At 34.3% G+C, this 26,926-nt stretch overlaps 1 protein-coding gene across 2 annotated transcripts in view; it reads left to right on the top strand.

The window, feature by feature from the left end:
- LOC145687880 (spermatogenesis-associated protein 1-like) overlaps positions 1-26,926 on the top strand; it is a 239,458-nt gene that overhangs the window by 152,913 nt on the left and 59,619 nt on the right. For both annotated transcript variants that reach the window (XM_081761394.1, XM_081761395.1), the window contains 2 exons: positions 11,608-11,791; positions 17,384-17,633. In XM_081761394.1, coding sequence (XP_081617520.1) covers positions 11,608-11,791; positions 17,384-17,633 — 434 coding nt within the window. The remainder of the gene's footprint in view (positions 1-11,607; positions 11,792-17,383; positions 17,634-26,926) is intronic.

The following is a 26,926-nucleotide window of genomic DNA, read 5'->3' as shown; positions in this document are numbered from 1 at the left end:
TTGGCATGGAGTCAACTTATACAGGGTGCGTTCACAAAGTTTCAAGACTGGTCTCAGAATAACAAATGTATTACACAGCAGGTCTTTCTTGATTCGGGGGGACAAAACAAAGTCACTGGGAGCGAGGTCAGGGTTGTAGGGTGGATGCGACTGTGTTGCCTGAAAGGGAAGCGATTCCACACGATTCCGGCGGTCCACGCGGATTCGACGAGGTCTTTTCACAGTCTTGCGTGCTATGACTTTCAGGGAGCCTATGAACAATGAAAAACACGCTGGCAGCGGTATGTTGATGCTCAAGGGTCATATTTCAAAGACTTTCAGTTTGCTGTACAAAAATGTGTAATACATTTGTTATTCTGAGATCAGTCTTGAAATTTGTGAACGCACCCTGTATTTGCACCATAAAGACATTATTTGGTGTCGATCTCAACACGAAACTGACTCTTCACACATAGGAAACATTCATACAACTGGCTATCATTCACGCTAATCTAGTCTGGCTGCCTGCATCATCAATATTTTTGAAAACCTCTGCATATGTACTGCTTCAACGAATATTTGCTCATGAGACCCACTGTTACACTGATCTACGTCGTTAACTCTATCATCACGTATATCCACTCATTCATGAACTTTTACAACAAGATTCTACAATACCCTAGTCTCCTTAGATTGCTCCGTAATATAACCACAAATTCACAAGTCTTCCCAATTAATAAGAAGATTAAAAAAACTGTGGTATTAATTTCTAAATACGAATTAGGAAAGACCGAACACACAATTTAGTTGTTTTAGTGTGGCATCTGAAACCCTGAGTCATGTCCATGACAGATTTGGCAAAATACCGTAACTCACGGTGCTTCATATTAGCCTCTTCTAACGTGTTCTGGCTTGTCTCTTTCTAGGGTTTGATATAGTTTTACGTTGCAAAAGAATGCTAAATCTTAAAACAACTACTCGTTCTACCAATTTTTTCGTAATCATTTACTTCCATTTCCTTTGAGTTAGTAGCGTACCCAGAGGAAGTTTGGGGACTTAAACCTGTCTTGAGCAAGGTAGTATGGAAAAATAAATATATGCTATATTACGGTATACAACTAAAAAAAATCACACTTATCCTAAAAGAAATGAAATTGAGTGCTCGAACTCTCTTTGGCAAAATTCTGCGCACCCCACTACTTTAAAGTGCACGGCAGAGGTTTTCAAACTGTGAGGCGCGCCTCCCTGGAAAGGCGGCGAAGGTTGTCAGGGGAGGCGCGAGGACTTTTTAAAAAAGATCCTACAACAGAACATATTTATAATGCAACACGCATACTAAAGTCTGCATCCTTCTTCTTTAGAAATACATAGTAGACTATCCCATTAACTTTGCAGAATATTTAAATGTGCCGGATTTTATTATTTAAATTCCTTCTCTGCTCGTATTTTTTAATTTTCATATAAATATCTGACTTACCATAATTTTAATTTTTAACACCAGCTAATAACATAAAAAGGTGTAGTCAGTGTGCACAATGTAGATCACCTGTGTTAATGAGATTTTTCCATTAGTGATTAATAAACGAAACATAGCCTATCATCGTGATAGTCTTTCTTTTAGAGATACATGTATTTATGTTGTGACACATTTCATTTTTGACTGAGGAGGCGCGTTCAGATTTTGTTGGTTGAGGTGAGCCTGAATTGCAAAAAGTTTGAAAACCCCTGGTGCAGGGCGTAATCATGAGATGTTAAAGATTTTGTTTCATTCCAAACTAAGACAAACTTTGTTACAGCTTAAGTGCAATTTCACACAAGATTTAAGGAGATAGAAACCTAACTCTGCAAAATAAAGCCCCAAGGGCTTAAGTCAATCAACCTGCCATGTTAGACCGGTAAGGCTGGTTTTCTTGACCGGAGTCCGCTACCTCTTTCTTTAAGTAGATCCCCAATTGTCCTCTTAACGATGGGTGAACGCCTCACTACATTTGTTTTATCAAACCAAAACGTTGGAGTAAGCCTTGAGAAAAGCCATGCATATTCGTAAAATATAGACGCAATACATAAAAAGATATAGAACCCTTGTGTCAAAATGCTCTGGCAAAACAAGAATATGTAAACAAGCGTTTATTCTCTTTCTCCTATCAAAATATCTTGTACAATAATTAAATCAATATTTGCATTTTGTATTATTATATTCAATGTATTCCTCACGTGCGTTCACCTGAAGCAGAAAATGTAAAATTATCGCACCGAACCAAGCCTAATTATACAAACTTTTAAGTAATTACGCATTGCGTGACTCTTTCATCAAGAAAAACAGTGTTCGTCATTTTCCAAGAACAAATTCTCGTTTGTAAGTTCTTCAAGCGAAAGATTATGAAGCAATTCATTCTTCTATTTTCGTGTTCTCGTTTGTCCATCTTTCTGGGCAACATATCAAGACACTCGCTTGCTGTCCCTTTCCAAATATTGACTCACGTTAATCTGGGCCAATACTCTACATTTACGCAACAAACAAAATATATTTTCTTCTTTGAAACTTAATTTGTTTGACTTTTTGAGATGAAGCATGCATTAAACGAACGCAGGTCAATATCCCAAGGATCATTAAACTTTGTTTCGCAATAACCGCTAATAATTTCGTACGCATCTTTAGACACTATTCAATCCTCAATTTAAATTGCTAAAACAATCTTACAAATTAGAGTTCTTAAATAACTGTATCCACGTGTGTATATATTGTGTAGGATGAAAATAAAATGCAATTTTTAGTTTAACGTTCCACGAACATTTCCCAGGGGTAACCGATATACCCCTGTTTTTTTAATCCCCCTCGCCAGACATGTATCTCCCCGTTCTTTTACTGAGGGCCGGTTCTACCTTATGTGTAACACATGCATTTGTACGGAGCGGCAAAATCTGTCATAACTATATTATTTAAAATAAATATTTCTTGTTCCAAACAGACTTCATGATGATGGTAATTAAATTTACTAAGCTGGCTTTCTATTTGAATATTACATTCATAAGTCATGTTTAGGTCACATTAGTTTAAGGTCACGTGGGCAGTCCTATAGCAAATGGTCAAACAAATTCCAGCATGAATTGCTTGATTGTTGTCAAATACAAGAACTCAATTCTCAAACAGTAGTGAACACCTGTTCCATTTAGTTAGTTATCACAGTTTTGATATGAAAACTAGTCTTGTCTTTGTCACAAACAAGTTCCTTATCATTGAAGGTGGACACAAGTTTTTTTTTTTTTTTTTTTTAAGAGATGTAGAAGGAAAATCAAGATATAAAGATAAAAGAGCTAGTTGCAGCACTGGAATTGCAAACTGGTATATTGAGATTGAAGCTCGATATTGAATTCTGTAAAAAGAATTACCATCTTTCCTCTGCAGGTGTGTTTGTTTTATCTTTTACTAACATAAAAGACAAAAAGACAGAACGAGATTGTATTTGTAGTGTTCAGGCCTTTCTGAGTGTGAGTGCTTTTCTCCTCCTCTTTGTTATTCATGATGGGATAGCATACTTAAAAACGTGGCTTTTAAATTTTTTTTTCGGAGAAAGGGGCGGCAAATGATGCCATTGCACGGGGTGGAAAATTGCCCTGCTTCACTTTTTTTTTTTTTTTTTTTTGTACTCAATCCATTACAACAGACACACGAACACAGAAACTTTGATTGCAGTTAAAAGTACGGCCATGTGTCCCTCTTCAGAAGAACTTTAAATCCTCAATGGATTGCAACTCATAATCGAAAGCCGCACGCCAGAGACCACATGGCTATTGGACAGCAGTCTTGGGAAGTAACGTAACGCGTTACTTTTTAAGTAACGTTTCCTAGTAACGCGTTACATTTTTTCCAAAGTAACTGTAACGGTAACGCGTTACAATTTTTTAAGTAACGTACCTAGTTTACGTTACTTTTTCGCGTTACATTTCGGATGAGTAACTACAATATATGTATTTTTTTTTCGGAAAAAAATGTTTCTTTCCTGTAAGTGAATTTCTCAGAATGGAACAATGGAGCATGAACGATGTCAGTGACCAACAATTCCTGCACTGTTCGCCTTTTCCTGTTTCGCCTTATGACCTCTAGCAATGAAATTAGCATGTTAAACCTGTTATCACTTTTCATCTTAATGTAAGGCGGAACGGGAAATCTCGATGTGCATTTTCCCGTTTCGCCTTACGAACTTTACGTTGGGAGGCTTGCAAATACATTCATAGATACAATTTGATTTGTTTATTTACATTAACAAAATATAGTGCCACTTGCTGCTTTTGGAAGATGAGGACAGCCTCAGGGAAATCACGTGCACTGATTGATAGCACCTGGAAGATTTTGTCTTAGATTCTAACAGCTCCAAATCAATACATTCAGTGAATGAACTACGAGTGCAATGGTACTGGTAGTCTATTTTACTTCGAATGGTGTTATTTTTATAAAGATGGAGAACGAAAATATTTTATCGTTCGAACATTTGAAAGAATACTTTTTCTTAAAAGCTGAAGATGATGGTGAACAGCAGTGGCGTATTTAGGGGTGGGGCTTCCGGGCTTAAGCCCCCCCCCCCCCGAAATCTTACTTACTATAGTAAAGTATATAAAATATCTTGCAGAATTTTCACATTTTCAGGCAAAGCCCAACCGAAACAAAATCGTAAGTACACTACTAATGAACAGAATTTAAAAGTAAAGTGGTGCCCCGGCGGGAAATATTTATCAACAATTAGGGTGCCATAATGAACGACATTCAGTAAGGGTTTAATATGAATAAACGGTGTTCTGATGAGCAGGCCTACTTTATTGATGTAATGTTGATGGTATGTAATATTAGGGTTCTTTTAGATCAGTTTACATATCCTAAAGTCCCGTTGATTATAGAGTTTGGAACAACTAGCTTTAAAAAGCATGTATCGATTTTAGAGTTATTGGCAATTTTGATTCACCCCCAGTTCATGTGTTCTCATTTCGTCAGTTGTAGTGTAATGTTTCTATATATTCTGTATTTTTAATTTTACATAGCAACATTGTTATTATAGTTGCAGAATTAATATTATAATTAGTTTAGCAGAATAATAATAAGCAACCATTTCTTCTAACGCATAGAGATGGGCACGAATCAAGCTAAATCTCGATTCGAATCCAAGTCGAGTTTCGAGTCGAGTCGAAAGTAATATTCTCGAGTCGAGTTCCGAACCGATTCACTGTTTTTGGCATCGAGTTTCGAGTCGAGTCGAGTTTGATAAGTGGCTCGCTCGTTTTATCTCGTTTTGAAATCATGGGCTGATTACACTGGAAAGCGAAAGCCATGAGAAATGTAAGCTAAGCAGTAATATGGAATACTTTTAGTGTTGCTCACGAGAGGGGACACTATTCGCATCTCGTGTCATCTCGATAGCGAGACTACAAGAGATTTTTTTTATAACAAGCTTAGCTCGGCTCGGCTTAACTAAGCCGATGGCTCGAGCCGGCTCGCTTGGGGTGAACCATCGGCTCGAGCTGGCTTGGTTGGGATAAGCCATCTGCTCGGTTCTACTCAACTGAGCGAAGGGCTCTAGCCGACTCGGTTGGGTGAGTTGTTGGCTCAGCTCACTTCTAGGTTTGAGTGGATAGTGAATGAGCTGTGAGCCGATCTGCTCGAGTCGTTGACAATTCTAAACGCGGACCGAGCAGTTTTGAAAATATTTGGCCAGTGCCCTATAACTTTTAACAACGTCTGGCTCGAGCCCGAATACTCAACCTAGACCCTCAACCCAAATTCAGAAGCTCGTGAACAATGTCCTTTACTCCTAGACTTCACGACTACCGAGGTTGGCAATCAACTACTTTTTAGTATTCATATACAAACCGCCTATCTTTCATGTTTATACACAGTTTTGTTATAATAATAATAATAATAATAATAGGAGAAGAAGAAGTTGAAGTAGTAGTAGTAGTACCATTGATAATAATTATATTGTCTATGTAAGATACTTGAAGAGAGTACTCGAAACTATACACCAGATTTGACTCAACTCGACCCGAATTCGAGTCGAGTTGGAGGAAATTTTTCAAGCCGAGTTCTCGGGTCGAGCTCAAAGATGTCTGTTTCTAGTCGAATCGAGTTTCAAAGAAAACTTGCTCGAATTACTCGTGCCCATCCCTACGAGTAACGCAGTATGACATTTTAGTCAATGTTACATTACATTAAAATGTTCATATAGTTGTCAAGTAAAAATTTGTCCTTGCAGTTACATAAATCGATTCAGAACGTGCAATAATAATAATAATAATAATAATAATAATAATAATAATAATAATAATAATAATAATAATAATAATAATAATAATAATAATAATAATAATAATAGCAGTACGGAAAACTAAGTAATAAGATTTTTTCCACATATTCAAAGTTTCGGACCTAAAAGTAACGCGTTAGTAACGCGTTACTTTCGAAGTAAAGGAACAGTTACTTTTTTGAGGCAAGTAACGCGTTACTAACGCGTTACATTTTAAGAGAAAGTAAAGTAACTTGTAACGCGTTACATTTTTAGAAATAACTTACCCAACACTGTTGGACAGTATCCCCAAAATAAAAAGTCAGATTTGCATAGTTAATGAATGCCCTTGTCTTTCAACCTTTGCTCAGAAAAGCCCAGAATCTCTTTCCAAGTCCCTGTGTTCATAACCACAGACGGAACTAAATCAATAAAATGTGAATCGTCTTTGGTTTGGAAAAGTGAAATGTTATGTGTAATCGTATTGTCTGTGGAGAGGATGTTGCTAGTAGTTTGAAGGCCATCGGACAGTAGGACAATGTAGTTGTGTATGTAAATCCGTTGTGTGTAGATAACAGTCTGCCTCCAATGACACGAGAATGCCACCGAAGGCCTATTACACAGTTACGTAACTTCAAACGTGGGCTGCGAAAGGTGGGTCATCGCTCCACACAATTGTCGCGTGCATGGATCATAGATCATGACTTATCAGTGGTCCATTAGTGGTGTGCACGGTAGAAACGCCTGGATAAAAGGATCATTCGGACCGTTTTAACTGAAAGGCTAGCAACCACCAGTACAAACAGAGAGACCGTGGTGCCGAAAGGAATGCACAAATATTAAATAGCTCGCTAATAAATAAGCGGGTCTACGTTCCAGTGTTCCTCTCGCACGATGATTTATGATACCTGCTAATCGCTGAGAACGTATTTGGTGCTCTCATAGAGGATTACAGTTATGAGGACAATGAACAGAGTAAATTGAACGATCTGAGTCGTCCTCTTGATTGACAACTTTGATCCAGACCTATGAATTCCTAAATTTGATTTGATTTGATTTGTAAGTTTAGTGTCCCGTTCAGCAGCGAGGCTATATGAGACGTAAACCTACAGTTTAACGTGGAATCCGAACCACATGATCTAAAGGCGCGTCCGCTAACCGCTTAGCCACGAGGGAGCTCCAATTCCTAACTACGTCCACCCCGGCGTATACTGAATATTTTATATGAGATTCATCAGTCCATATAATGAAAACTACGAAATTCGGGTGTTTTTACAATTGGTCAACTACCCAGCTGCATAACAGAAGCCGTAAATTGCAGTCAACATTACTTAGTTTCTGATGCAGAGAAAGATGGTACGGACGAAAATTGAATTTTCGCAGTACACTATTTTGACCTACACCACGCTCTCATGCGATCTATCGTGAAGATACTTTGTACATGTGCAATTACTGCAGCAGCTGCAAGTACATCAATGACAATGTTTTCATTTTGTATGACTCCTCTCCAGACACCATAGCTTTGACGAATGTTTCCTGTCTGCCGCAATCGTGCTGTTAATTTCCACAGAAGAATGTAGGAAATGAAATGGAGCCTTTGTTTTACGTTACACGATTATGTCGGTTAGGCTAAAAGCAGGCGGTGATGATGAGAAATGAATGCAATGGTGGAATGAATAAAATGGGAGGAAACGGGAGAACCCCAAGAAAACCCACGCACATGGTGTTTGTCCACCAGAAAGCTTACATGGCTCGAGCTGGGATCGAACCGGGATCCCACTCACCACAGGTGAACGGTCTACCACTGAGCCAATGTAAGAACGGTCTACCAATGTAAGAAATAGCTTTGTCGTCCTGGATAGTGTGCAGCGTAATCGCGTTGCAGCCCTATAATTTTCCCCACATTCCCCTACAATCGTTACCATTTGGAATACCTCCAAATTCGTATATGGAATGAATGTTATTATTTACTGCCGACACTTCCTACTAAAATCACTCAACATTTCTTCCAACGCAAGCAAAATCGACTCCTGTTTCTATTTGACATTTTGAAGTTGGCCGCCCCAATAGAGGTATTCCCGAGGCGGCAGTGTTTTGAAAATTGCACCGTTTGTTTCCTTACGTGCACTTTCATATTTCGCTTCAGTTTCAAACAATTATTTGCTATTTCTTTGGAGTTGGAGCACGCAGAAATCCTTGTATTGATGTATTAATGAATTCATATAGCTCCCAAACGGCAAGAGATATTCCTCTCAAAGTTGCTCAGAATTTAGCGATTGTTTCAATGGGAGCAAAATTAATCTCTGTTTTCATTTAAAATTTTGAAATTATCCCCCGTAGAAATATTCCTAAGACGCCCCTGATTTCAGAAGCATTATCACGTGATTCAGCACATGCACTTCGGTACTTTTTTTTATTTGGTTGTTTGCTTCAAAGATTCCTGTGCAATAGGAGCTGAGGTAAGGCCCTCTTATGGATTTCGTGAATCACCCTGTATAAATATAAATGAGTATGTTTGTGACTTAACCCTTGAACCACCCGAACAGTCTCGATCAAATTTTCAACATAGATGAGGTTCGAGCCTAGGATGGCTTTTATCATTTCACTTTGATGATGTGACTTGGGGAGGAGGACGGGGAAGATACTTAAAAATTATCAAAAATGACCGATATTAATGTCGAATCCATATTTATCGGAATCGCTGAGATGAACAGTGAGACTTCCGATGCCGTTTCAATCCAAATTCAGCCCTGCAACTTATGGGACGGGAGGAGGAAGATACTTAAAAGTGATCAAAAGTGGCCGATATTAGTGTCGAATCCATAGTTTCCTGGGTTCACTGAGATGAACAGTGCTGTTTATTTCCGATGCCGTTTAAGGGTCTTCACTACAGCGAAATTAAACTACCGCTAATTTTAGAGTTTTTCTGTAATATCTTCAAAACAAATAAGAATATTCGAAAAGCAGAAATGTAGTGAACTAGACAATAGGATTTTGCATGTGGTACCTTTACCACAATTGACCTACCTGCTTTTGGTATGCCGCTATTTACAAAACCCACCAAAAAAATGGTAGATTTATCTACAGTTGCAAATCGAAAACAGATAGATGAGTTGTGATAACGGTATCGCATGCAAAATCATATTGTCTAGTTCACTACTTTTCTGCTTTTCGAATATTTTTATTTGTTTTGAAGATATTACAGAAAAATTCTAAAATTAGCGGTAAGTTAATTTCGCTGTACTGAAGAGCTTTAAATCCAAATTCAGTTCCACAACTTGGTGGTGGTGGTGGTGGGGGGGGGATATATATAAAAATGATCGAAAATGACCGATATCACAGAGCGCTTCAAGTAATAGTAAAGACTGTCCGACTAACTTGTTCTATTTTAACCCAGCAAAGCTGGTAATTGACGCCAGTAAATGAGCAAATAAATAAATAAAATCTTAACCCTTTATGACTTTCGAAGCTTATACTATATCATATAATGTCCATATACTACTATCTTTATATCTGATGCTGCTAATTCTAACTTCGAAACTACATATTATTAAATAAAAATAAAATCTGACCCAAGCAAACACTTATTATGATATTACTAATCTGTGTTACATTTCGGCAATTTATCATTGCCTTTCTCAGACGCATTGGGTGCGATAAAAACAATGATATATTATAGAAATGGTATCATAGATTAGTAATAGTCAGTATTTGCTTTCATCAAATGTTAGTTTCATTCAAGCTATCTTCAATAGTATTTTTAAGTAAGCTATTTTCCTTACTTAACTTTTACAGCAAAATATAATACTTATTCTGGAATATCACTTTCCAACAAGGCTATACATAAAGAAGAAATATTAGTAGTCACAACCTCCCCGAAACTGTTTCAATTAAAAATGTATTGGAGATGTTTATTTTTGTTCATCTAATAATTTTATATTTTTATTTATTTACTTTTAGACGATCACTACTGAAAAATCTGCTTCAAACATCGTTTTTACCCACAACATGATCAATAAAAAGCCTTGTATGGTGCTTTATGGCCGTATTTTCAGCAAATCAAAAGTCGCCACTGATTGCAAACGTCTTTTGAATTGAATTGAAAAAAAGGTTTTATTCAACCGGGCGAGGTTCAGCACATTGCTGCTCTACCACCTAACCCTTGTTAAGGAAGTACATTCAGTTATACAAAAAGAGAAAAAAAAGATACAATCAATTGAGTACAAAAGATACCGTGATATACAAAAATACACGTATACACTAAGATCATAAAAAAATAAAAGAAAAAAATTGTACTTTTAACAAACACTCACACACACAAATACTACAAGTGAATAAGACAAGCATACATATACAAACATGAAAACGAACACAAACCGATCAATAACACAGAGACAAAATATGGTATGCTTGTCATTGATAATGCAGGGGAGGGAGGGTGATGAAATATTTCTCCAACAAATGATTATTTAATTTGAAAAAAAAAAAAAGTGTAGCAAGTCAAGTCTGATTTCATTTACGTGGTTGAAGTGATAGAATACAAATCATGGGCACCTGAACTTAAATTTTGTTGGCAAAATAAATATATTTTTAACATTTTCTTGAAGGAATTAAGTGTTTTATCTTGTTTTACTACATTTGGTAGAGCATTCCATTATCTTGGTGCTAATACTGAAAATGCCGCAGTGGTTTTCTTGAGTCTATGGTGTGGAATATCAAACATATTTCTTTTGCGTGTTAAGTGAGTGTGAATAGTTGACCTAGCAGTGAGTTTCTTGTATAAATAAGCGGGACGTGTTGTTTTAAGAATTTTATAAATTAGAGAGCAATAATAGAAATGTCGTCTTCTGAACATTCAGCATGCTATTGTTGCTCTAAATAGGCAAAATATGAACTTCGTACATTGTAACAGAAGCAGATGCATGAATTTTGTATCTTTTGAATCAAAATAGCATTGCTTTTTGTAAGAAGTGAGCCATATACAACATCACAAAAACAAACAAGGACAGTATGAATGTTTGTGTCAGGAGTGGCTTTTACTTGAAAGCGCTGCCAACATAAACTGACAGAATTTCAACTTCGTCTGAAAAATCAATTCATCATTTGTGTCTATTTTTCAATCTAAATGGTGCTATCACTAATCCAAGTGACCTGCTTTCATTTGCCGAAAGTGGTTTCGAGACCAAATAGAATGGTTCTAATGTTTCAAAAGTCGCCATGTTGTGTAAAGTAGGTTTTCGCGTACGTCAAGTCACATCGTACAATCCATAACCTATTAACGTTATGTGTCTCATTAACTGAAGACTAATAAATATATCGTTACTGATATTGTTTATTTTTGTTGTTTCCTTTGTAGGTAAAATCGAAACAAGAGCATCAGCTGAAAGTGAAGAACTTCATCCCTCCGTACGCCCCCGAACCAGAAATTTATTTACTTGAGCCTCAAGACGGTCGGGAATCTACGATTTCGTATTCCGCTTCTACAGACACCGCCGCCGCCTTGGACTCCGCTTCACTAAGACTATCAGTCAACAGAAAAAGTAGGCTTCACATCACAATATTTCATTTTTTTTCTTTCTTTTTTCAAATCGTTTCAAACACTTAGTTTCACTTTTCTACTTTCATGTCATAAGATTCTTGTAGGTAACTAGTATTTAAAATAAAATATTGTGTCTTGGTTGAGTTAAACACAAAGAAATATCAACAGGTATTTTATCAATTTTTTTTATTACTAACAGCATTCAAATTTTAAAAATAAAACTAGAATTATTGCTGGATTCTTTGTAAATTTGGTTCAACGTCTTCTTCCAGCACAAAGGCCATATGAAACCGCACCTCTTGTTTAACGTGAAACCTCATAGCCATGCGTTCTCGGGAATCAAACCCAAGACATTGCATAAATTAAGCACGTAGACTTGAATAAGGACATATTACTTTCTGAGCGAGTTTTTCCTGCTTCTGGCTATGAATTATTAATGTTTGGTGAACTGTAGCTAATGTTAATATTTATTTATTTGAATTAAGTCCATATATAATCTTCTTCCTGATTAAATTCACATTTTTTAGGCTGTATTTGATAAATATAGACGAAAAATTAGGAATTTAATCAAATACTAGCAAACAATTTAACAAACCAAAAAAAAAAAAAAAAATGCAAGAAACCAAAGCATACATTATCATCACAGGATAAAATGTGTTTTAAAATATATGATTACAGTATGAAGAAAAATGAATGAATAAATTTATTGCAATGGTAATTATCGTACCTTAACTATAAGTGACTAAATCTAAAACTAAAAACTGATTGTTAAATCTAAATATAATAATTTTTCAGTGGCATATACATGACCCATGTAGAAGGAACAATAATACGCATAACGAAAGTAAATCTTGATTATTTATTTGAAAATGGTAAACCAACACCGCAATTGATTACTTATTAAATCGAAATACATCACATTTTCCCCACTGATATGGATATACACCGAAATACCAAAAACTTGTAATTCTTGTAAAAAATTCAAGAAATTAATATTATTTACTTGAAAGTTCGTTCACTTCATTCGTAGCTAAAAATCTGATGTAACAGTTTCAGCGAAAGCATTAATACCATTCAATTGGTGATTTGATTCTATAAAATACTGCTAAATGTCATACCATCTCCTGGCAAGCAGGAAATTACTATTAAATAGCCACAATGTACAGCAGATAACTGTGACCACCAGCAGACCAAGAATATTGGATTTATTTATTTCAATATTGTTATAAGTTCCCTTAATTATTTCCAGGTGCATCTTATGAATTTACACAATGTTCTGGTATGTTAAATAAATGTTAAATTCTAACCATCTCCTTCTGCCTTAGACATTTAAGTAACATCAATATAATAGCGATTATTTACTGTAATAGCCATTACATCTAAGTCATACATAACCTTTTTTTTTTTTTTTTACCTAAGCAACTTTGTATAATATTACAAGCTCTGAGTACTCTGAAGTTATTGAATGGAACTAAATTTCGTTCAATTGGCTCATGTAGAAATGAATATGTACATTACCTTAACCCTAGATTAGGCGTGTGGGTGACAGGTGTCACCAGTGATTTTTATTTCAAATTTGCAACATTGTGCGTTGGTTTTCGGAGTCGCGCCTTTAAGTAGCTGAACGTTAGTTGTTGATGTTTGTTATGGCGGCAGTAGTACACTTCTGTTTACCGTATACAGTTTGTAAGAAATAAGTTCTCTCTGCGGCAGCGTGTTTGGGTGACAATTGTCAACCACGCGCCTATATGCGTAACAAGTAAAATGTCAAAACGCCGGAAGACAGAGATGACAAAATATAAGAATGTCGTTCTGTAGTGGCTTGAGGAGGAAGAGGAGGAGTTGGAGGTGTGTTCTGGTGAAAGTGATTATGAAATGTATCACGTGAGTGCAAGTGACCACAACATTGAGTCGGAACAAGATAGTCCATTGTGTAATACTTTGATCTTCTAAAAATATGTTATATTAATGCACTTTGTATCCTGAAATTCAACACCAATTCACCTCAATGTCACGAAGGATTTATATATATATATATATTGGCTGGGAAATGATTAAATCTCAGATACAACGAATATGCTGTATTCCCCAAATTACACTCGAAATTAGGAAGAGGGGCGACTGCGACTGTTACTTGATGTTAAAGAAGAAGAAATGGTCAATGTTAAGAAGCCATCATGCTCCAGAGGATGTTGACATACTTATGAAAGACGTAGAGCCAAAACTAAAAGGCAGAGGTGCTTGATATGTAAGAGATGGATGAGCGGAGGACATCTCAAAGACATTTGTGTAACATGTTTGGAATCAGCCTAGTAGTCATAAAACAAAAGCCTGTTATATTCAGTACAACGCTGAGTACAACCAAAAATATAAACTGTGATAAACATTTTATTAAACAAACGAAAGAATCGTCATTTAAAAATAATTTTACTTATTCTAGTTACATTTTGATAGGTGGGTGACACCTGTCACCCACGCGCCTAATGGCGCAACCAAAACGTACTCGCCTAACGCAGGGTTAACTATCAGGTTTCAAAGCAGCACAGAAATCAAATTTTATATAACTTTATTTGTTTATTTATTTATTTATTGAACAAATTCCCAGATACAGCATAACTTTGCCATTTTACATAGGGAAATGTTAACAAGCAAGGGAAAAAAAAACAAAAAGAGAAAGCAACAGCGTCAACAAAGAGTACAAAAGTAATTATTTTTTTCTTTTAACGTAAGCAGCAAAACAATTTACTTAAAAAGTATATAAAATGTATAAAAATATATTTAAAAATATATAAATAATATTTAAAAACCATCAAACTGAAAACTTCTAGCTTGAACTAGTTTCGTATTGCGATGTCGCTATATATATATATATATATATATATATATATATATATATATATATATATATATATATATATATATATATATATATATATATTCTAAACGGTCATGTTCATTTAAAACCAATTACATTAACATATCATTTCTTTCTCTATGTAGAGGTACTTATTTTCACACTTTGTCTTTACAGTATTTCAAATTACACTTATAAAGTGAGTATGATGTTTTACTTCATTTTGCGAAGTGAACATTACATTATAGGTATTATTATTACTTTTCACCATCTGTTGAAAACAGAACATATGTGTTTTATTCCGATGGACACTTGTGTAAGAAGTTTGGTAATTCAAGACTGGTATATGATATATTTTGTTTACTATCAATAAAATGGTATCGAAAATTCGTTTTGACTAACAATTTACAGTTTTTGAGAAAAAGTAGTGAACTTTTTTATGAAAAAGGACATCACCAAAATGGAACAATTTGGCACAACTTTAGTCATGATCAAGTATGAGAAAGAAGAACGATAACAATTTCCTTATTTTTATCAATTATTCATTATATCTTCATCTTAAATCACTGCTGAATTATCTTACAAAAAGAAGAATATTTAATCTAATTACCGGAGATGTACTAATGTTATGCTATATATAAAAAGTTTTGATAGGTGTCCTCATGGAATACTAAGACAGATAACAAAGTAAACACGTGTTGTGTTGGTGTTACAAAATGGGCTTACTTGCTTCTCTTCTCTAGGTTTAAAACATGTTTCTTGAGTCATAATAACATTTTGATTCAGATCTTCTTAAAAATCTATGAACATTACTATGCAGAGGGGGAATTGCCAGCACTTGTAGCTCGGATGCAATTCAGTACCACCAAAAGGAATGGTTGGGAATAAAAGCTGACATCTCCTTGCATCTCAAATAATACTAGATTATGCTTAGGGATGCATAAATTAAACTCAACAGTTAAAATATACGAAGAACGGACTAGAATAGTTATGGGTGAATAGTTGTGAAATAACAAGAAGAAAAGCATAACGAGCACAGTACCTCTTTGATGAGCGTCGATTGGTCCTTCCTCGATGACACGTGGCTATGGCTGAGCGGATGCTTTCAAATCTCGATGATACAATTCAAGACATGGCTCTTTAGTAGTTCATTCTGTCAACAGACAAGGGCGACGATAAATATGCTCTGTCCAATATCAGTTGTGGGAACTCGGTCTTCTTTTGATCCCACATCGGAGATGATTGTCTCTGCTGCATTGGACCCAAAAGAAGATAGTAGCGGCTCTTCAATCGGGAGACAACGTCTTGTCTCCAAGGGTGGAAGAGTGAACCTGTGCATCTCACTAGAATTCTAACCACAATCAACCACGACTGCTCCGGTTTTATTCGAGCCATCGACTGACGTACATGTTCAATTACCTTTCAAATGTCTGTGTCCAGGGAGAACAGACGCGTGTCTCAACGGAATGAGGTTGCGGAAAAGAAAGTAATGTTTTTCTTTTTCTTTTTTTTTTTTTCATTTTATTTCCATTTTGCAAGCTGATGAAACAAAAAAGGTGATTTTACAAATGCTTTGGCTGTCAAAGTGCAGCACTGACAAAAAGTTTTAAAATGAAGTGATCGTTTTCAATTAAATGAATTAATGTTTCCAAAGTTCTTGAAAATTAAAAAAAAAAAAAAAAAAACTAGATTGTGGAAACAATCAAGTGCCTTCACAATACAATTCCCAAAGTTAACTAAAACATTATTGGGGAAGAACTAGAAACCTGAACAACACAAATAAAAAAAAATTCAGGTTTTTAACTTAGTTATCCCCGAATATTAGGGGGAAAAATTTTCACAACTTGTTAGTTCTTGCATCACTAATTTATATAAGAACTGGTTTTTATTTTTCAAAAACAAATCTTGTTTTATATTTCAAATTTCTGCCTCTCAATCTGATAGGAACTCCGCACTTGAAAGTTTAGAATTTTCTGAAGAAACAGTAAGTCTCATAACAACACTCAGTCGTTTAAGCGTTTATTTGACCATAATCAGTCGTATCTTTATACCGGTATCTACAATTTAATTAATACTCGCATGTTCCATTGAATCCAAACTTTAAACCCTCCCATTAAGAAGATATACAATTGGAAGAAATAGCAATAAACTTCTAAGTTGCTTTATAATTTTCCTTAACATATACAGTAGAAATAACCTATCATTACACATTTTAAAATGTATTATTTCATATATTTTTTCAAGTTTCAAACTACTTCTAAAACTTCACAGACACCATTAATGCCATTAAACTTATCTTATTTAAATACACATTTAATTTCCCACAATACAGCCAAATGTACAGTCACCAGTAAATAGCATATCTATTCGTTCTTTTGTCAATAGTTTGCAGCTGAATAAACTAATTCGGAAAATGTCTCCTGTAACTTAAATAGAACTAGATTCAGTTTGTATCAAGATTTGGTCCATTACTTCCGAAGATGATGACAAATAAGGTATGGAGTAGGTATGTAAGTTCTGTTGGTAACTGTATAAATATCGATTCTTCGAAACTTCCAGTATTTAAAGAAACATTAAGGCAATTATTTAAATAAAATTACACATTAGCATTACATTTTAACATGATGGTAAGAAGTGATAGTCATTTCGACTTCTGACCTTCTGTGTTTTGTGACTGTTACTTCGATGAATCCATTTTGTCCATCCTTGAGTGCGTGACATCATTTTCTTGCATTGTAGGTGAGAAACCTCTTAGCCCTCATCCTACAGGAAACAACAAGAACATCACAATGGCTCCCCAACTAAATAATTATCTTCCACCCTTGTCTCCAACCCCGGATGTGAATTCTCCTCAACCTACCACCCCTTTTCCTCCCACCGAGGAGCCCGCCCCTGTCCGGAATCACAACGCGCGAGGCACCAACCCTAGCTCCGAGGACTCGGGAATATCTGGCAGTCCGCACACAATAAATTCTGGGGACAAAAACAGGTACTCCATTTACATCTAGGTTCTTAAATGCATTTCGCTGTTCACTTGAATATTTTTGTTAGTTTTTCAAAGAAAAAAAAAAATTAAAATAGCTGAGTTGCATGCCAAAGTTGCTTGTATGGAATTTATACAAGATCAGCCTTTAAATCTTTGCTATATTTGCTAAAAAACTAAAAGGAGAATTTGTATAGGACATTTTGTCTTTACGATAAAGTCAAAGAATGATAATTAAATATTCATATATAACATAAACACAAAGAAAAGTATTAATAATGTAATAGAAAAATATTTGACAGTTCTGAAAATATTTTCTTTTATCGCGTTGAATTATCTACTGAAGTCATGGTGCACAATTGTTAAAATACGAAAAGAAAGAAAAAAATCACGAAGACATTTATATAATTGAGTCTACTTGAGGGAATATATGTAAAACTCTTCTCTGTTTTGACAAAAGGCTAATATATAATCTAATTCATCACATCAAATAGCTTAAACATATAGATTTTCCCTACGTCTGAAAATCCTTTAAACATAATCTTATGAATATTGAATATTAAACTTAAAGTTCGCACTCATGTTAATATATCAGATTATTTCGGATGGTAGATAATTTGTCAGTAGAAAATCTCTTGTACTGTACTAACACAAAATAGTTATGCTAAAGCTAGTTGAGTCTGATATGTGGTATCTACAGTATATGACATTTTCAGTAGCTCTTCTCGGGCTATCAGCCAGGTGAAGGTATTAACATCCGACGATTCGAATGCACACATCGCATTCATCTTCAGAGATTATGATGAACAGACCGGAGATGTTAACATGTCCATATATTGTGACTATTCACGGACAGAGGTATGAATGGGGGCTTGTGATTGGCTAAGGGAAATGCTGGCTTCTGATTGGCTGAGGGATGTTGGTTTCTGATTGGCTGTTGTTGTGGCTACGGTAAATGGCTTTGTTGAATGTCTGTTTTTGTTCCTGAAAAGGGGCGACCAACTTTTGGGACAAAACAAGAAAGGAAGCCATATCTATCTCACGGGAAGGGAACAGTCTCAATAGAGGCAATGGGTTTCAACTCAGCCCTATCTGGTCGACCCTTTTCAGGAACAAAAACAGACATTCAACAAAGCCATTTCTCGTAATCACAACAACAGCCCAATCCGGAGCAGCATCCCTCAGCCAATGGCAAGCCCCATTCATAGCTCTGCCCCTAAATAGCTACTATATATACATGTCCATATCTCCGGTCCCTTCATTACAATCCCTGAAGATGAATGCGACGTCTGCACTAGAAACGTCGGACGTCAATACATTCACCTGGTCGATATCCCGAGAAGACTTACTAAAATCACGTCGCCAGGAAAAATTCAATTCTTTCTTCATGACTTTTTCAGTCTAAAATATCTCTGTTGTGTATTCACCCTTTAAGAAATATACACTGATTATTCTTAGGTACGTGAAATACTCGCACAATACACGGTATTTTTGTTGATAGTAAAAACTGCAATAGAACAATCAAATATAAGAAGAAGACGAGTTATTTGTTCTGAGTGGCACTTACAAGATTCTTTCATACTCTCCAGAGGGATTTTTTTTTAATAGTCGTAGTAATCCTCTAATCCTCAATGAATTGAAGAGCAATGAATTATATTCGAAAAGACAGAAAGAAAGGTCTTAAGAGAAGTGACATTAATGCAAACTTTACTTTCTTTTCCAATAATTTTTAAATATTAACTCAAAGTGATAGTTGTGCTGCTTTCTGCCGAGGATCCCTTGTCCCATTCATATACCCTTGATATGTCCTTAACCACTTCCAGTCAAACCTAACAAATATTACCTTTTTGCGATTTGATTTCCATTTACTTCAAAAATGTATTTATATATAGTGTATGGATTATCATTCGGATGTTTTCAATTAGCCAAACTTCACTTGTTTTCTGCAAATAGCATAAGGCTTGTCAACCTTACATCTCTATCTGTTCACAGCTACAAGCTGCTCCCACAATATAGATTTTTTTTAAATAATAATAATAGTTTGAACATATTCTCCCTATCCTCGGAGAGAAAGGGATAGGAATGGACTTACATTTCCAATTTGTCTAGTAAATTCTCTTGTCCATTATCCGGTTTAGTATTTATCAGCACTCTTATTCTTAAATAGTAGGTAATTATATTTTTCAATATTTTTTAATACCTAGGAACTTACCATCTTTCAGATCATGATATGATGTCACCAATGTAATTAAAGGTTCCCTTAAAAACAGTTCATGAAAGTTGTAGTTATCATTTTGTCCAATAAATAGTTACACTTGCGCCTCCCTCTCCCTTGATACCACGCACAAAAATACTATTGCGTAATAAATACTACGAAGGATTTCTTTTATTCATACATTCCACTTTATCCTGAATTTCATTGTGTTTATGAGTATTATTCCGTATTATTCCGTATTTTCCAATTAAAAGATCTTAAATATAATCATTTAAATAAAACTTATTTAAAATATTGCTTTTCGATGTGATAATTCTTCCCCAATATACCCCTTTTAAGTTTATGCGAATGTACCCTGGCTTCTGTACGTGTACAGCTTTCCCTTGTTGTACTCAAACAACTTCCTTTCAAGCCTATACAAATTCTCCATCAAATAAATTTGTATATTGCAGATTGTACTGCATGATTGCATGGAACACTTTTTCTTGCACTTGTAGATTCGTCTCGAACTAGCTAAACCCTTTTGATTCGGTGTTGCCAAATAAATTTTTTTCTCATTTTGGAATTGCTCTTTCAGATTGAGATTTCCTCGGTCACCAATCTTCAACTTCAATGGAATGTTGACCATATTCTGAGTGCAGAGGGAAAGTCAGATATGGACAACGTTTTATTTTTAATGGAGTTTTTTTTTTTATAAATCCTTAAAATAACTATATATGTATAAAAATAGTTAATTACTTTTAGATCAATAATTTATTATGAAATTTATGTTTTGTGATCGTAACTTACTACTTTCTCCAAGACAATAATCATAAGAGTAAGAAAAAATTTACACATATGAACCTCATTTTCAATCCACTAGCAAGATCATCATGAATATATAGTTTTAATAAGTACTAATGTAGGCCATAATTGCATTAAACTTATAACATTTCCACTCTTTCGTATGTTTTGGAACCTATGTGAAATAAAATTGCATCTACAATGTAAATGCATTATTGCCACATTTCGTGTAAGGGTTTTCAACATTTATTTCATCAAAAGGATCGAGTATTTTGTTGATATAAACTAAATATTGTTTTTGACTCCTGTTATTTTTATAACGGTACACACTTCATAAGTATCCCATCTCATGAGGGTACAAAAATTATGATTTAACATACAGCTAAAATTGGGTATTAAACTCGTTATTAAAATTGTTCATTTTTATTTATGTGCAGCCCTCTGTGTGCATTTACTACCTAAAAAGAAGGAAGAATATGGTCATAATGCACATTATTGATATTTATTTACTTATTTGTCGGTTAATTTTACTTCAACTTAGTTTCACATTTTAAATTCATAGTCCACATGTCTACTACAATTAGATATTGACTGTAAATGCGAGCAACATCAGGCGAAAAACAAAATAAACTGAAGTAAGGCATTAACAGTTAAAGTGAGGGTCTTATTTAACCATCGCCATAAATCAACATTACTCAAGATTCACGGTGATCGAAAGATTTTAAAGGGTCGTTTTCCTCATACACAATTCTCTTGGTAGCGTGTATACATAATCACTATGAATTATTCTTTTCACACACACACACAACACATGCATTCCCGCTACTTTATCTTTCAGACATGCTGTTTCTTTCTCTTTTTTATCTAATTTCTTCTGATCTTGGACAATTCAGATGTTCGCTCATCTCCAAATAATCTAATGTAGTGAAGTAATAAATAGAATACATGAACTAAAAAAATAATTAATTTTGAAAAACTACTGAAGTGTTTGGAGAAAATATAATATCTATGTAATCTCTTCGTCCGGAATTATTAACAAGCATTTTTTTTTTTTTTTTTAGTGTAAAAATACTCAATCTAATATTTAGCACTTATGATAGATTATTTCGAAATACATATAATTAATAGACCACTCACCTAAATAAAGTTCCTTCCAATTATGTCTCTTTCCAATATTTGAAATCCTTCGCTCGGACAGTTTTTCATCAGATCCTCAAAATAAGTGGTTTACGATGCACGGTCTTCATATTGTTCATATATTTCAAGAATAGTAAATTTTCAGAAATATTTCAACTTAATGTTCAACGATTATGCCCTTTATTTAGGCTAAGGGAAATAATGATTAATGATGGTGGAAAAATTGATGGCATGAGAAAGTGGGAGGAAACGGGAGAACCCCGAGAAATCCCACGAACACGATGTTGTCTACCGCAAACTTACTTGGCCGGGGATAATTGTGATAAAATAATGAATATTGAGCAATATATTTTGTGGATACTAGTTGTTTATCTACTTGCCCTAATAGATATAAATCACTCTGTTTTTAAGTTATGTAAAATTTGGTGTGTAAGTTGACGGTGGTGAACTAACTAGACTGCACTGGGGCAATTTATATCTTTATATCTAATGGGGTAAGTAGATATTCAACTAGTACCCACAAAAGCCACTGTTGATATATACATATACATATATATAGTTGTACTTCAGTTGGTGAGTACTTTAGATTATGTGCCCGTATCAAAACTCCGTCTATATAAATTGTTGCTTAAGTCCCTTCGGATTCTGAATCATATATATTTGCACAGAACACATATTAGTTCCTAAGTGAAGTCTTGACCTGACTACGATAAGTCTCATAGTTTTGGAGCTATGGACCATTGAAGTTCATTTTTTCATGTTTTCGGTAGCCTAACTTCGGAAGGAAGCATTTGTGCACCCAGATTGGTCCATATTATCCGTCGTATCTTGGTGTCAGGAACCACCTCCCAAATGTTGTCGGTGTTGTTTTTTGTTTTGAAACACCCTATATATATATATATATATATATAAATATATATATATATATATATATATATATATATATATATATAGCCTCAGTCTATAGACAGCCTCTTGCTCACAAAGAGATGCCGCCCCCGTGTGAAGTTTCTTTTCATACTGTCCTGTTTGGTTTTCCTCTCCCTTGAAAAGTAACTGACAGGCAATAAACTGAACCCAAACTGTTGCCAAATCTTTGTCAATGATCTTTCTTCTTTGACACAACCTCACCCCAAGACACATGGATGGAAGAGAAAGAGAGGGGGAGAAGAAAAGGAAGGCATTGCGTATGGCAACGTTTAGTTTTTTCTTCTTCCAAAGGAACCACAAACTTTATGACGGCTTCTTTGTGCAAAATTCAAAGTCTCCCGACTGGCTATCGTCTGGGCGATAACATATATATATATATGTTATCTATATATATATATATATATGACCAATGTGAAAACCGTGCATACAAACGACTTAAATCTTGTAGCCCTGGCGAAAAATGCCTGAGCAAAGCATTTACTATATTAGAAAGAAATATAATTGGAAGGAACATTATTTAAGTGAATGGTCTACTATTCCTCAAATAAGTATTCACATATGATAAATATTTATGTATTCATCGTGGACAGAGTATGGTACTGAGTATCTTCCTATTTGCTGCACATTCGAGGATTTCCTTAACTGAAATTGGTATACCAACTAACCTTATTCAAGTATAAACACTTTTAGATTCTACACTTATATGATTTGTTACAACTTGAAACTAGATGCAACCAAGAATATTCTTGTATTTTATTCACTGCCCGTTTTGTAGCCAAGTAGTACTTCATGTCCTCCGAAATTCACTCTACAAAATCTACACGAAACACAATAAGCCTTCAAAGGGTTCCGGGTAAAATAAAAAATGGTAAATGTAGAATTGCACGTCACTAGTAGGACAAATAGTAAATAATTAAACTAAAAATCTTTCTTGTTTAAAATAAAATGATGCGTTAAGGAAAGCAAGTTATTTATACAAAAGTATTATTCGAAGCATGTTAATAAATATAGGGCTTTGCATGTATATAAACTTATTGTCTGCTCAGTATAGGTCAATAATTTTGTAGAATTATTTTTTCATACATGAAATAATTATACGTAATTTATCTTTAATATTTTTTTATTTAAAAAAAAATCACCTTTAAAGCATTATTTTTAAAATGTTAATATTTATTAATTTGTTTTTCTGTTACGTCACAATGATGTTATCGTATACATACATATCATAACCAAAGAACCAACCAACCACTGGCGTGACAGCCCTTCGCGGGCCTGAGCCGCTCCAACGTCATCGTTGGAGTGCCGACTAAACTACGTTCACATGGTCAGTGCGTTGTGTCACCCTATCTCTAACAGACGTATAAGGAACTTTCTTGACCTAGTGACCGTCACGTCTTTTTTTTCATGCACATGACTCCCCGGTTTTGCGTCACGACGCTGGGTAGACGCCGAAATTGGGATACATCGGCCGAAATTGAAACCCAGGACCACGTGAACGAGTCCAACGCTTTAACCTCTAGGCTACGGAGCCCCATAACATAGATATAATACAACATCCATTTGCAAATTTGAAAGCTACATTATTAGTAGTAGTTTTGAAGTGAACACTGTCTTGTACTTGTCAAACAAATAAAATTAACGCAAGATAAAAATTACATCGGAAAGATCCTTTCTTTTCTTCAAACAATTAGTTGATTAAAATGCATGTGTTCACATCATTCAATTTAATTTTACATGTGCTAATTCAAAAACTTAAAATTTGATAATCAAATTAACAAACTAACACAGGTATACATCATTGTCCGAGTAGTAAATATTATCTATAAATTTTATCTTAGCATTGTTAATCATAGTAACCAAGAAAACTCCGTGTAGTTACTTTCAGCTTCATTCTTTTTAGCATGAAATTAAACATTTTCTCATTTCAACCATTAATACAGAAATCAATTTATAATAAAGCACTTGTATAAGAAAATCCTTTTTAGAGTATTTTAATCATGCATTTTTCATTTTTTATCCGAATCAACCAATTTACAGTATATATTATTAATTAATAAATATCCTTGCTTTCATGCCATTCAGGTAATCTTGACACACGCCTATCTACGTAGAAATGGATATATATTGCAATTCTGAATGTTTGATGGTCGGTACGTAAATCACAGAAAAATAGTCAATGTGATAAACTTCGAGAATATTGTTGAAATTGGCTGTTTTATTTAAACAGATTGTTGAAACAAAATATCTTTTCTCTGTAAATTCACATGAATTTGTGGTTGTTACTTTCTTCGTAAATTAAAAAAGTCAGGTTCTCACTATGAATATGAATTAGAAGGTAAATAATGTTTCTATTCAAACTAAAAACAAATTTAAAATTAAAATATATTCTTTCAGGAATAGTTTGAGAACTACTATGCATTAGTCTTGAATGGGTTGTGATTATTCGTTAACTCGCTTCGACAAATTAATTCAACATTCCTTATGGTCACTGTTACTTACTGTTTCAAAATTGTTGCAAGTCTAAAAGCAATATCTTTATTCACTTATTATAGCATATCTTTACTAATGGATAGCAAACCAAACATTCAATGACGATTTTTGCTTCGTTTTATTTGCAGGGTTGAAGGTAATTCTTAGATTCTATAGTGTGTAATAGAACGCACAGTAAATTATACTATTATTTCTTACTTTGATTTCAATGTGATAATTCACAAAATATTTCCGCCATTTTTTGTCAGTTATGATTTTTTTTTTCACTGAAAATAATTCATAGTTACAATAATTTTATTTAAACACAAAATCAGTACAACTTTAACCAAGTTCAAATCTAAATTAATCATTTTCTGACTCTTAAAACTAAATAAGCATGTTGATTCCATATGCATAAACAGAAATTAGAAATAAAATTATTTTGTAAGTCAAATTCATTAATATACTTTAGTTGTATTTATAGAGCCAGTGCAAATTAGTTTACTGAAAGTAACTGTAAATATACTGTAATTTTTAAAGTAAATAATGAATACTCGAAACGCAAGAATATTTTCGGAAATGACTAGAAAACTTGAATGCAAAGACTAAATAAGTCAGATGTAATATTCAAGTGTGTTTATAACAGATAAATAACTAATTGACCTCAAATTATACGGTGTTAGACTAACTGAAAATGAAGAACATATTTAAATATGTAAAACTGAGTTTTCGTTGTGTTGCGTTTCGTGTATTTACAGATAGTTTAGTAGTGTGCAAAGTTTATACTTTTTAAGTATCTTTCTTGCAAATAGTTTTGTCTCATTAGTAAATTATGTCCTAAATATTAATACATATGAAGATTCCTATTAAATATACTTAGAAATAAATTTATTTATTATTTGAAATCTTTACTAATAATGTGCTTTCTATCCACAGATGTACATCTAACTACCTAATTTTTAGTACCTTTAAATTTGATTTTATTATAACACTAGCATCTAATATCTAGTTCATATTCTACTTTTTAAAGTTTAATTACTGTATAAACAAATGATATTTTTGTTCTAAACCACCTTTCTATGAAACATAAATACCAGTATGTAAATTCAAATTTCTGAATGTTGTTTTCTTGTGTACTGATAGTAATGGAAAACCGATCATCCAGTCAAGAAAGCAGGCAGATAATTATCTACCACGAATTATTGTTAATTTTTGCACGAAGCATGGCCATTTTCAACAAATGTGAGCACTCATTTTGGAAAAAGAACTCATATATAACGATTACCAAACTTTAAAGACATTCCCGTTTTTAGTCGATTATGTGAAACTATTCTATCTTTTCATAAACGACTAAAATTTCAAATTCAAGTAACTAGCACCTTTAAATATTCCTTTCAATTTGAAACCTCAGATCACCACATTACTAAACTTTCCTTCTCCTCTACAAACTTTATTGGAGCTAAAGATCCAATATATTTCAGGCAAAAATTTTCTTGTAGGCCTTATATCTGGAGAACTACATATAGTGACGCCAAACTCAAACTATCACTTAACTCAGTATGATGTAAAAAATACGAAAACTCAATTTAGGGGTCATTCAAATATTTATGGCCCCTGATCGAAAAACTAATTATTGGCCAAGATCGCAATCTTCTGATGCACTTTCTTTATCATTCCTAAAATTCTTGGCTAAAATCGCAAGTTTTGATCCATTTTTTTTTTGGGGGGGGGGGATCATTCCTAAAATTCTTGTTTTACTAAATAA

This window comes from Thermobia domestica, chromosome 6 (genome assembly GCF_964235325.1).
Source record: "Thermobia domestica chromosome 6, izTheDome1.hap1.1, whole genome shotgun sequence".
Classification (NCBI taxonomy): domain Eukaryota; kingdom Metazoa; phylum Arthropoda; class Insecta; order Zygentoma; family Lepismatidae; genus Thermobia; species Thermobia domestica.
Note: the sequence above shows the minus strand (reverse complement) of the source record. Positions and strands in the feature narration are given on the sequence as shown.